The sequence below is a fragment of the Perkinsus marinus genome, assembly GCF_000006405.1.
Source record: "Perkinsus marinus ATCC 50983 genomic scaffold scf_1104296944200, whole genome shotgun sequence".
Taxonomy (NCBI): domain Eukaryota; phylum Perkinsozoa; order Perkinsida; family Perkinsidae; genus Perkinsus; species Perkinsus marinus.
The window spans coordinates 64,745-76,996 of NW_003211511.1; the positions used below are offsets into that span (position 1 = coordinate 64,745).

The following is a 12,252-nucleotide window of genomic DNA, read 5'->3' on the forward strand; positions in this document are numbered from 1 at the left end:
TAAGGAGCACCTACACAAATACCGACGCGCATGAAAAAGTCCATGCGGTGCTTCGATAAAACTCAAAAATAAGCTAGGCCCCTGGCGTTTCGGGCGAGCGCTATTCTCTTCGCGCTGATTCGATGATGACGATCCCGGGTTCGATTCCCAGGACCTACATTTTTCCGTATCACGCAGCGATTAAGCTTTCTATTATTTACCGATTACTGTTTCAATCATAACCATGGCTATCGAAGACGGTCAGCTTATCGCAGAGGAGTGGAAGGGCACCATCGTAGAGACCGCCCAACCCGTAGTAGACCTTAACGGCTATTCAGAAAAAGTTACATCTGCTGATGTAATTAATATATCAACACTGATATTGCTTATCAATATTTATTATAATTTCAGAGCGATGATTCTATTGAACAACACGACGAAGCCGTGAAGAGTCTTGGACGGCTCCTCAGACAACAAGGCGATTTCCAAATAGCTTGCCTTGAGAGTTTTAAACGTAAGTCTTCGGTAAAAACAAAAATGATGGAATTCATAGGGAACAATTACTGATGAGTCATTGGCTTTAACAGTTTGACAGCTTTTAGGTTGCCTTTGTAATTTATTGAAATATGGAATTTAGCCGTCGAAATTCGCAGTATTATTGTTGTTATCTTAGGTGCCACCGATGGCTGTGCAAGTGGCGAGCGTTTGTTGAAAGAGTCATCTCAGTTGAAGACGGCGTTAGACTGCATATGTAAATACGTGGGTATTGAGCTGGTTACTGCTGAGGAAGCTTCTGAGATGTGAGCAAAGTGTGGTATCGAGAGCATTGCGATGAGGTTGTTTTTTTGTTAGGTTTGTTGCGAACATGAACTTTGCTTCTTATGTGATATCCGCTCAAGAGTTCTTCAACAGTCTCCATAGATCGTTGGACTTGAAACGTGAAATTGCCTAATTCCACCACAAACACATTCACTGCTTTTTCGACTTACGTTGTATTGTTGAGTTCGTCCGATACGCTGAGTCGTTCAATTTTTTATACTGATCACTCTCGAGATATCCTAGAGTAACTCCACTACTTTGATGATGATTTCATGGAGAGCCATTGAAAGTTGCTGTGTGCACCGTGATGAATTTCGAATGAATTCAGCGTTGATTTCAGAACTGCATACTTCGGCAAGGAGTAATTCTATCATTGATTCCGAATCAGTGTTTCTGATGGATATTTCATAGACACTCTATGGTTGGGTAGAAGTCGCTGAGTGTTACGTTGATACAACTACGTGTTTTCGAGTGTGTGTTATTTTATATTCGGAATATATGTTAATTTTCATCCGCTGGGCTCAGAAGTTCTTCTAGTGAAATTAGTGAAATTAACACACGACTTAGAGTAGAAGTATAAAAACCGTACAAGAATTCATGTCGAATCTCTCGGTTTAAGTTTATTGGGAATTTAAGCACACGTTGAGGCGACAAATGTTTTCAGGGAGTGGTATTGGTTGAGTGTGAATGAGGACGTCTCGGCTCTCGAGACAGTATGTAAATGACGTGATGATTATCCTATATCGCTCTTGTCGTTGTTGCCAGTGATAGTTGTAATTTGCTCAAAGAGTGGTAACGACCTATGTGGAAAGCATTACGAAGGGGTAGTTGTCCTCTTGGTACTACTCATTTGGTTTGTGGTGTTCATCGATGTGAAGAATAAATGGTTTCCTGTTGAGTGGAGGCGATTTACTAACAGCTCGTTATGTTGTATCGGTTTCAGCTGTTATTGTGGAAAATTGTTTTTCAGCACATCATGTAATTTCTCATTCTTGCCACTGCACGGGAAGACGGCTAGCTGTGTTGGTAGTTTAGTATTAGCCGAAGGGGGGAAACCAGAGAGGGTTCATGAAGGACGACTTAGTTGTCAGGCGTATACAGTAGATATATTATTAAGATATTATATACATATATATGGTAGATGGTAGTATATATAATCAATGGCGTATATAAATACCATATTGATGTTTATCAACCATTGTGTACATCTATATTTACTGACTTTCACAATAGATCCTCTCAAAAGTGCAATAGGCTACCGTTCGGGTTACATTTGAACAGATCGCATGGGATTTATAGTATATATAATATCAGTTTTTTTATAATTACTCACTTGAGATGTCTCTGTCACCAACAGCGACATTATTAGCATCTCTTGCTGTTCCAACTGTCCAACTATTGATATGTGGATCGAACAAACCCTTACAACGAGAACTGCAATCTGCTATGGAGTATTCTGGGTGAGAATCGGCCGTAGACTGCTTGCTGCTGCTGATGATGATAATGTATAGGTTACATAACATGTGGATGTTGATACCATTTTATCTTCTCGTTGTTCACCATCATCTACTCTCCCTTGCCGTATTGGTCTGTGCATTGGCGTCTAAATGGGCTTATCAAGCACTGCTGCAGAAGGGATCGCGACCGTGAGATGGATTCCGGGTTATTATTATTTATTACTCTTATTAGTACACTCATGTGAAAGGATACTAATATCATTATTTATAACATAATTAGATCTATATTCTCTTATTGATGTTCATATATGATATTATAATTAATAGTTATATCGTCATTGGTATTATCGAGATTTATGAAGGAGTATAACAATCGGGTTTATTTCCATCACCCCGAGTTGGCCATGATTGCTGTTCGAATTGGTGTATGAAATTTCTGGGTAAATGGTTAATTTAAAAATCCCGATAAGTTAATTTCGAACATTTTTATAAAAAAGGAAGGTTAAACTTTCCCAGATCTGGTAGGGAAGTTTTCAGCTCCATATCCTGAAAATTTGATGAGAAAGAAAATTGTTTTTTCGAGAAAAAATACGCTTATGTTGATTTGGCGAAATTATGGCAACTGACCAGGCGCGCGCATTTTGCAAATTTTACATTTTTTTTCTGAGACAGTCGATAAACAACATTAATATAACATATATATTGGCATTTTCTAATGCAGTGAAGTCCATGGAATTCAGTGGTCTGGAAGCATCAAAAATTCGGACATTTTATTTCCCTGCTGGAGAAATGTTGAGAGCAACTTTAACTTTCTAGTTCATATGCATACTGGCACGCAGACGCAACCAGAAAAATAATAGGCCTCGGCAGAAGATTGTAAATTTGAAGTTGCTCTCAACATTTCTCAAACACTCCGAGATTGGATCTGTGATCAGGTATCGACCAAACGGTGGAGTTGGGAATGAATATGATAAGTGGACGAATGATGGTAGGCTGATACTGGTCTCTTATGTGGTAGGTTGTGCAGTGTGGGAATATATCTTTGGTTTACTCAACTGAGCTCGTGAGTTTTCTTAATGCATTATGAAAATCCACAAACGGTTTTGGGTAGAAGTTAACAAAAACCTCATGAAGTTCCCCATAGTTTCAATTTTCTTATAGTTGACCATGTGCATGTATTCCCCCCCCCCTCCCACACTGTAGGGCAGTATTGCAATATATGTCTGGTTTTCTCGGCTGAGCTCAGCAGTTTCCTCACTAATCGGGCTAGAAATGTTAAAGAATCAGTGGGAATTTCCAGAAATTTCTTCTCGATTTCCATATTGTAATGTAGTTGACCATATGCATATATCCCTCCTACACTGTAGGGCTAGTGGAGACGTATTGGGGCGAGCACATACATTTGGGAGCATACATCAGTGATGAGGCTAAGGGCTGGTTCCATCGCGATGATGGATTCATTGAGGCGCTGGTGAAGTGCACATGTTGGAACCAGAGGTAGGCTGGTATTGATTGGTCGAATTAATAGAAAGGCACTAATAATTAATTCTTAGGCTGTCATACTGAGTGATAAAACTAGAATAATTTCATATTCTTAAGCAACAGCAGCTTCGCCTCGTATGGATTTCAAAGCATTCCTATATTCTCCTATACAACGGCAACTTCATGAGCTTGCTCTCCTGATGTGAATTCAATAGAACAGTTCCGCCGACCATAGGACGATTTACTCGAACGTGGCAGCGACAGGGAGCTTGCGTATTTATGGTTTTCGCACTGGTTCCTCGTACTCGTGGTTGACTTATTCTCTGTCGTAATACTTCATCTGAGTTGCACTATTATAATATCAATGTTGTTATCCCAACTTGCTGAGCTCTCACTGTTTAGGGCGAGAACGACTATGTTCAAGGAACAGAAGTTTACGTTTGTTGACGACCTTCTCACATGGGGAGGCTTTGATGCTGCAGTGAAGGAGATGACTGAGAAAGGTGGGTGTAGTGATAGATAGAATACTTATTGGAGCGGTTACCATCGAATCGTGAGGCTCAGAAAATAGTGTTATCATTCGTGGATGATATTAGTGAATCACCATGCATCATAGCAAGTGAATTTACGGTAGTTGTATGGGCTCAGATTCAACACTGCGTATCCTGGATGTTGGTTGTGGTATTGGTGGTAGTAGCCGTATAATGGCTAAGCGCTATGGTGAAGCTGTCCAAGTAGGAAGGCTACCTCGTTATTGTGTATCAATAACGGTCGAGTCAGTCTGATTAACACGGAATAGTCTCTTGCTCAAGTTGAACTCGAATCTCCATTTATTCTTTCTAATTCGATGAAAATTATGTTCTCTACGTTGAGCTAATTGTATAGGGGTTGCTGTTATCAGGTTACTGGAATAACACTATCTGATGCTCAAGTGGAGAGAGCCTCTGAGCTAAGCAGAGAAGCTGGTCTGAATAATGTGACTTTCAAGTTGGTGTCGTCGTTAATTTCGTGGCGCGCGGTAATTCCTGAATCTTCAGGAAAATGGATGCTCTCCGGATGGAGTTTCCCGACGCCTCCTACGACTTGATCTGGTCTTGTGAGTGCGGTGAACATGTGCCTGATAAAGCGAAGTGGGATAATTTCGTGGCGCAGTGACTTTTTTTATCAGCGTTGTATTCAGATACATCGAAGAGATGTGTCGAGTGTTGAAGCCTGGTGGTCGGTTAATCGTTGCCACTTGGTGTGAAAAGGACGATCGGAAATCTCTGACGGATCATCAAAAGTGGGAATTTCTGAGAGGAAATGTGATGGTGAATGTATTTAGCAGAATGATTAAATAAAAACTTACCTGAAAAATATCGGTAACAAGTTCGTTCGGGATGTCGTAGACAGAAACTCCATGGAAGATGAAATATGAGGAGATACACACACACGATAATAATGAATATACCTTATGCATCGCTCTGTTGGGTATTGCATATCATAATATTAGTGGTAGAAGGACTAATTAGTAGCAAAGTTGTTAAATGATATTACATCAATCTTTACCTAAAACCCAAAGCGCTTGAGGTTATGTAGCGTAACGCTACTAGCGTTCAAAGAACTATGGAAGATTTGAGGCGCTCATACATGACTGTGGATAGATGACTTTCAGGTGGCTACTCCGGTTCCTATACGAAGAATGGTCTCATCCAATGTTCATTTCTATAGAGAAGTATGAGGACATACTACGAAAGTAAGTAGCATGAAATGGAGTGTTTGTGATTATCCTCACAGAAATCCCCTCTCGATGGAAGGAGTCGAATCCGCAGATTGGACGCCTCAAACACTGCCGAGTTGGCGACATTCCATTTTTGTCGGCGTTTGGTGGCCTTGGCCTGTTATTATCCGCGGGTCGGTGATGGCCCCTCTTGAGCCTGCTGTTGACAGGGTTTCGATGTTCAGGCCGCGAGTGTGGTGGTCGACCATACGAGAGATCGTTACAATTGAGAGGATGCACGAGGCGTTCAGGGATGGTGTGATGCGGTAGCTAGTTGCAGTCGGATTTGATATCAAGTGCTTTGTTTTAGATACGGAGTTTTCCGAGCTACTAAGTTGAACGAATGATTGATGTTTCTGATGAGTGTTTTTCTGCTATTATTGCGGAGTGTTTAGTTTTGTTAGTGACGTTTTTGATGGGACGAGGAGTGACATGCTCAGTGGGGATACGTTCGAAACACGTCACATGTTCTTTATCATGTGTTACATGTGGCGGATATTTTGAGGAAGGTTCATAATCGAAGTTGCATTGAAAATAAGACTCGTGCTGTACCAGGAAGGAGTGAAGATAGTCGCAAGCGACGATATCCGGGGATATAACCAGCGAATGGGTACTTCGTTGAATAGTGCAATTAGATCGATTCAGACTGGAGCCCGCGGGAAAGCCGTCGTGGAAGGGTGTTGTTGGATTACCGCACAATGAGAAAAATCCACAATAAAACCGTCTGGGCGCGCGACAGGAAGCGTATCTGAAACTGTTAGCTCTCGCGACTGCACAACAACCTCATTCTCATCTTACCCTACGCAGCTACTTTGGTGAATGAATAAGGAGACTATCTTGTACTCAGATTCTCACTAAATGTTCCGCTTCGCTCTCTCTGCCGTCAGCCTCTGGCAGGTCGCTGCTGATGACCATAAGGCGGTTAATGCTACCGGATCCCCAGCGAGGCTATTAATGGACGTCATCACGGCTATTACTACTGAGGCTCCTACTATTCCAATTCTCGCTGAAGCTCCTATCCTCACTACGACTGACGCACCACGGCCTACGAAGCCCACAAGGCCTACGAAGCCCACAAGGCCTACGAAGCCCACACGACCTACTAAGCCCACAAGGCCTACGAAGCCCACAAGGCCCACTGAGCCCACACGACCTACTAAGCCCACAAGGCCTACGAAGCCCACAAGGCCCACTGAGCCCACACGGCCTACGAAGCCCACAAGGCCTACGAAGCCCACAAGGCCCACTGAGCCCACACGGCCTACGAAGCCCACAAGGCCTACGGAGCCTACACGACCTACCAAGCCCACAAGGCCCACTGAGCCTACAAGGCCTACGATGCCCACAAGGCCTACGATGCCCACTAGGCCTACGATGCCCACTAGGCCTACGATGCCCACTAGGCCTACGATGCCCACAAGGCCTCACTGCAAGAACGGCAAATGTGATAATCCCAACACGAATCCTGACAATACGAAAACTGAATACCCAGAAGGTTGGTCTACTACTGAAGCTCCCACGGATGTGACCGCTGAGGCCGTTGAAGCTACTACCACCAGCACCTTTGCTGTGGTTACTACCATTGAAGCTCCTATTGCAGAGTCTTCTGCGACTGGAGCACCCACGGAGTATGCTACCACTACGACTGTTACACCTCTGTTGGCCTTCACAACAACTGGAGTCCCTGTAGAGGCTACTACTGAAACCCCTGTAGATGCTACTACTGAAGCCCCTGTAGAGGCTACGACTGAAGCCCCTGTAGAGGCTACTACTGAAGCCCCTGTAGATGCTACTACTGAAGCCCCTGTAGGTGCTACTACTGAGGTCCCCATTGATGCTACTACTGAGGTCCCTGTAGAGGCGATAACTGAAGCCCCTGAAGAAGCTACTACTGAAGACCCCACTGACGCTACTACTGAAGTCCCTAGGGAGGCTACTACTGAAGACCCCACTGACGCTACTACTGAAGCCCCTGTAGAGGCTACTACTGAAGACCCCACTGACGCTACTACTGAAGCCCCTGTAGAGGCTACTACTGAAGACCCCACTGACGCTACTACTGAAGCCCCTGTAGAGGCTACTACTGAAGACCCCACTGACGCTACTACTGAAGTCCCTAGGGAGGCTACTACTGAAGCCCCTGTAGAGGCTACTACTGAAGCCCCTGTAGAGGCTACTACTGAAGCCCCTGTAGAGACTACTACTGAAGCCCCTCTAGAGGCTACTAGTGAAGCCCCTCTAGAGGCTACTACTGAAGCTCCTGTAGATGCTATTACTGAGGTCCCCATTGATGCCACTACTGAGGTCCCTGTAGAGGCGATAACTGAAGCTCCTGTAGAAGCTACTACTGAAGACCCCACTGACGCTACTACTGAAGTCACTGTAGAGGCTACTACTGAAGCCCCTGTAGAGGCTACTACTGAAGCCCCTGTAGAGGCTACTACTGAAGCCCCTCTAGAGGCTACTAGTGAAGCCCCTCTAGAGGCTACTACTGAAGCCTCTGTAGAGGCTACTACTGAGGTACCCATTGATGCTACTACTGAGGTCCCTGTAGAGGCGATAACTGAAGCTCCTGTAGAAGCTACTACTGAAGACCCCACTGACGCTACTACTGAAGTCACTGTAGAGGCTACTACTGAAGCCCCTGTAGAGGCTACTACTGAAGCCGCTGTGGAGGCTACTACTGAAGCCGCTGTGGAGGCTACTACTGAAGCCGCTGTGGAGGCTACTACTGGAGCCGCTGTAGATGCTACTAGTGAGGTCTCTATCGAGGCTACTACTGAAGGTCCCATTGACGCTACTACTGAAGCTACTACTGATGCCCCCATCCTTATTTAGAGCAACGTTGCATAAGACAGAGCTGTGTGTTGGAAGGATGATTATTTTTGTGAAGCTACGATGAGTATTCGACATGTTTGTCGACTAGATGCTATTCAATGATATCCATGAATGGAATGAAGCATCCGTGAACATCGCCGTGTTGAGTGAGTGGCTGAGCCCTCGTTGCCTTTTATGGTCTTTACAGTCTACGGAGTTCGTTTGGTCGCGTCGGTTCTGGACTATTTCAAGCGCGAATTAGCGAAATCGTAGTCAGAGTTTTGAGTAAAAATGATGATGCGCAATAAAGCAAACGATGATGAAGCAAAGGTCTAGTAACTCCGATCATCACTAAAACACAAGGCTTGATTATTTTAGGGTTGCTCTCGACCTTAGCCTAGGTGTAAGCTGCCTTTACTAGAAATTGCCGTGCAACCATACTTCATATTGGCTCGAAACCAACAAAGCGGAGCTGGAGCTTAGGAAGGAGGGCAAAGCTTTGGAATTATGGCTATTGGGAGTTGTGTTTAGGATAGGAGATGTGGTAATAATACATAAGTTGAGTGACATGAATTCTTACTAGGAGGTGTCTAAAATTGTTGGTATTGGCAAGTCCGAAAAGAGAGAGGTCAACGGCGGAAGAAAATGGTTGCTGGTCTTGAGAAGGAGGTAATCGAGCTCAGATAAGAGAGAAAGCGTTCACAACCTTTGTCTGTGAACAGATTGTGTTCATGGAGATAAGGTGTTGGAACTTTGCCAACATATATCTCCTGGTGTGACCAAGTGGGTCCAATCGGGATCGGTTGTTGGGTTGAAACGCTTCGAAGGTGTGGATGCGTAGCTTTTGTAGATTTTGCTTTTCGGTAGTATGGTGCTGAGATGTTGGTGTACATAAATACCCTGTAAATTGTTATGTAAGTATTCGTGAATCACTGGAGGATGTCGAGAGGGCTATGTTCAAGTGTCCAATGGCTGGACAGATATCTCCTCGAGGAAATGCCCCGCTGCCCGCATCCAGTCGCTTCATTTATTACGACGGAAAAGTACTCTGGCCAGGAATCGAACTTGGGTTTGCAGGAGAGTGAAGTTGTGTCGAGCGGTCCACCAATTGGAGTAAGTACATGCTGGACTTGCTGAGGTTCTCACTGAATACGCATTGGAACATCTTCTGAGCGGTTTCCGCAAAGACATCAAGTCCTCTCCATTCCGAATGATCGGGCTTGGACCTGGCGAAGTTCTCACAGTCCCCTCAATAGCGGCTGCAATGCTCAAAGCACTCGATATTTACCGCACTCATGGCGACGTGAAGGGACAATCCTTGTGTTGTATAATTATGCGGTTCTCGCTACACCGTGGCAATCGATTAGCTCTTTGTTCAGCTGGCTGTGTTGAGACGTGTCCCGATGGGCGTAGAAGCGCGTATGATATTATTAGGATTCTTGGGTCGTGAAAAACATGGAGCCTCGCTCCAAGTTGTCGGGTTGCATCGAGATGAGTTGGTTGTGGAGGACCTCGTTGCACTTTGTTGTCGAAGGCCGCACATTTTGAAACGGTCGAAGTGCTTGCCACGTGCACCGCCTTTCATGGAAGTGAGAGCGATAGAGAGCTCTCCTGTGACCGTGAGGACGGTCGTGTGTCGTGGGTTCGATAATAGACCGAGAAACACTTATGATGATTTGTGAGAATTGTGGTCTAATAATCTTGCGGCTTTGTGCGTAACCGATAATGTTGTGACGACTGCGCAGATGTGCATCGTCACAAACCCACAATGTGATCGCAACACGTGTGCGCTTGTTGGGGCATGGAGCGTCTGAGCAGGCTAGAAAGAAATTGAGACACTTCAACTAGATGTAAAGTTGAAGTTCATGTCGACATCCATCCCCAGCGGGTTTTGGCGGTACTCAACCTGAGCTTAACCGCATTTTAGCCAAGGCATTTGTCGGTTCTGAGTAAGGATAAACATCAGTAACGTCGTCGTCTTATTGACTTCATCATGATTGGCTCTGTGGTAGAAGTGCCCTCTCTTGCTCGTGGATGAAGCTATCGCTCTGGAGGGAGCCTGTGGGCAATTTTGTGGCGCAGTGAAGGTGAATCTTACAGTATGTGGTGAGTATGATATGGCGTTCTCCTTGGTCTACTTTTGATGATGCTGCTGCTGCTCGCCATGTGAAGAAATATGATGGTTGCTCTTCCCCTTCCTAATCGGATTAGTATTGAATTCACGTTCCTCGTGCTCACATCGTCTTGTGTATTCTGGGTGTTTTCGGTGAACATTGTATTTTCATCAGTTTTACTTACCGTTCTCGCAGGGTTCCGCTCGGAAGCGAGAACCTGTTTTATGCAACCAGAAGTTTACGGAGTAATCAGTCGATCCTTCACCAGAGCTCGTTGTGCCTATCACTCTATATAAAGCAGTCAACAACATGAACACTATTAACACTAGGGACGTTACGGAGATGCTTGTCGAGAAGAAGGAGGAGGAGGACTTCACCACCTTGCACAAGAGTGTAGGTTCCTCCTCATCTGTCGTCTATCTATTGCATTGTCCATCTGTGTTCAGCCGTCTAGAGCATCGGATCTCTCTGAGACTACAGCGACTAGTAGTGAGTTCTTGGCATCTCCTGATGATGATAGTAAGAAGGTGAGCAAGTGGGATTTGAAGACGCAGACACCTCATGGTGGCCAGGTAGATTATGTTGTTGATTGGTAGTGGCAATTATTCTTGTTGTTAGGAGTGGTCGGAGATTAGTAATCTTGTCGAGGACTTCTCGGTCACGACCAATGGACTCGGGCCGGTACCAGAAGCACTGGAAGCTGCTAAGGAGGCGCTGCTCAGTAAGGTTGGCAATCTCCTGGCGCGGTGAAGGTGTTCTTCTGTCAGCTATTGAGCATTACCCTCCGAGTGACTTCGAGCCTGCCATCACTGATCTAGCAAAGTTCCTATCTCCCGAAGACTGTTCTGACACTCGCTCTCGCTTGCTATTGGGCAATGGCGCCAGCGAAATGATTGATATGATATCTAGACTTGCCCCGAAGGGTCCATGGAGACCAGGTGAGCGCCGAGAATCTTCGTTTCAACTGATTATTGTCGAGAATCTCTCAACCGTTTCACAATTCAAGGGATCTGCATGTGTGCCTTTTTCCATCCACTTGACTTCTCAGTCTAGTTTCTGTGACATTTAGGCCCGTTCGCCACCCAATACCAAGAGTACCGTCGCTCTGCTACTAATGCTGGTCGCAACGAGCTGGGTTGGTCTGATCTCGATGGTGGCGCTAAGTTGACCAGTATCGTGAATCCATGCAACCCCACTGGTGACTATATGCATGTCGAGGAGATAAAAGAGTATGTCTATGAGTGGAAATGATGTTGTGCTATGACTTACTTGGCCATCAGGTACATCAGCAAGATGTGTGACGATAACAGTTGGGTGGTGGTCGATGAGTCTATGCAGCCGTGGATGGGTCCTGAGTGGCGCTCAGACTCTTTAACTAGTCAGAAGGAGTTCATGCAGGAGATACAGAGAACCAGAGGCATCAGTGTAGGCTCTTGTGGGCTTTCGTCGTTCATATGACTGATGATTCATGAGTGGATTGAATGGTTTACTCTAGTTATGCATTGTTGGAGATTATTACAAGTTGTTGATTGTCAGGTTTATGTGATCCACTCGTGGACCAAGATCTGGGCTTGTCCTGGTATCAGACTGGGTTCGGTTGTGTGTCCCACTGCAGAGGATGCCAGTGCTATTAAGAAGATGCAAGTAAGGCTCATACTCGTGCATCTGTACGTCATGATACCTTCAGGTACCGTGGTCCGTGAATGTCATGGCCCTGCATTACCTGTCTGCTTGCTGCAAGGCTGAGGAGTACATGAAGAAGACCTGGAAGACGACAATTGAGTGGAGATCTTATATCGTTGAAGGACTTAGACATCTCAACTTC

The 12,252-nt window shown here is 45.1% G+C and overlaps 4 protein-coding genes across 4 annotated transcripts in view; all 4 read left to right on the forward strand.

The window, feature by feature from the left end:
• The first annotated feature begins 207 nt into the window (after positions 1-207).
• Pmar_PMAR002435 (hypothetical protein) lies at positions 208-962 on the forward strand. Its single transcript, XM_002780682.1, has 4 exons — positions 208-337; positions 391-493; positions 653-779; positions 832-962. Exons 1-4 carry the CDS (start codon positions 224-226, stop codon positions 929-931), a joined length of 444 nt encoding a protein of 147 aa, XP_002780728.1. The 5' UTR covers positions 208-223; the 3' UTR covers positions 932-962.
• A 1,174-nt stretch (positions 963-2,136) lies between these two features.
• On the forward strand, positions 2,137-5,843 carry Pmar_PMAR002436 (3-demethylubiquinone-9 3-methyltransferase, putative; the record flags this gene model as incomplete). Its single annotated transcript, XM_002780683.1, has 12 exons — positions 2,137-2,258; positions 3,191-3,243; positions 3,623-3,752; positions 4,140-4,240; positions 4,386-4,465; positions 4,639-4,724; positions 4,775-4,867; positions 4,918-5,019; positions 5,392-5,472; positions 5,514-5,630; positions 5,682-5,762; positions 5,807-5,843. The coding sequence occupies 12 exons, from the start codon at positions 2,137-2,139 to the stop codon at positions 5,841-5,843; spliced, it is 1,083 nt and encodes a 360-aa protein (XP_002780729.1).
• Positions 5,844-6,354: 511 nt separating this feature from the next.
• Positions 6,355-8,334, forward strand: Pmar_PMAR002437 (conserved hypothetical protein; the record flags this gene model as incomplete). Its single annotated transcript, XM_002780684.1, has 1 exon — positions 6,355-8,334. The coding sequence occupies one exon, from the start codon at positions 6,355-6,357 to the stop codon at positions 8,332-8,334; it is 1,980 nt and encodes a 659-aa protein (XP_002780730.1).
• Positions 8,335-10,599: 2,265 nt separating this feature from the next.
• Positions 10,600-12,252, forward strand: part of Pmar_PMAR002438 (Histidinol-phosphate aminotransferase, putative) — a gene marked incomplete at its 3' end in the record, with an annotated part of 1,806 nt that continues 153 nt past the window's right edge. Inside the window, exons 1-8 of the mRNA XM_002780685.1 lie at positions 10,600-10,820; positions 10,874-10,999; positions 11,046-11,148; positions 11,195-11,365; positions 11,497-11,656; positions 11,708-11,852; positions 11,964-12,071; positions 12,115-12,252. The exon at positions 12,115-12,252 is cut by the window's right edge and continues 4 nt beyond it. Of these exons, the coding sequence (XP_002780731.1) occupies positions 10,737-10,820; positions 10,874-10,999; positions 11,046-11,148; positions 11,195-11,365; positions 11,497-11,656; positions 11,708-11,852; positions 11,964-12,071; positions 12,115-12,252 (1,035 nt within the window). The 5' untranslated portion in view covers positions 10,600-10,736. The remainder of the gene's footprint in view (positions 10,821-10,873; positions 11,000-11,045; positions 11,149-11,194; positions 11,366-11,496; positions 11,657-11,707; positions 11,853-11,963; positions 12,072-12,114) is intronic.

Excerpts from the sequence above, each read along its gene's own strand:
- Pmar_PMAR002435 (XM_002780682.1), top strand. The coding sequence starts at position 224 with ATGGCTATCGAAGACGGTCAGCTTATCGCAGAGGAGTGGAAGGGCACC. Across the intron at positions 338-390 it reads AAAAAGTTACATCTGCTGAT|AGCGATGATTCTATTGAACA; the intron begins GTAATTAATATA and ends TTATAATTTCAG. Across the intron at positions 494-652 it reads TTGCCTTGAGAGTTTTAAAC|GTGCCACCGATGGCTGTGCA; the intron begins GTAAGTCTTCGG and ends TTGTTATCTTAG.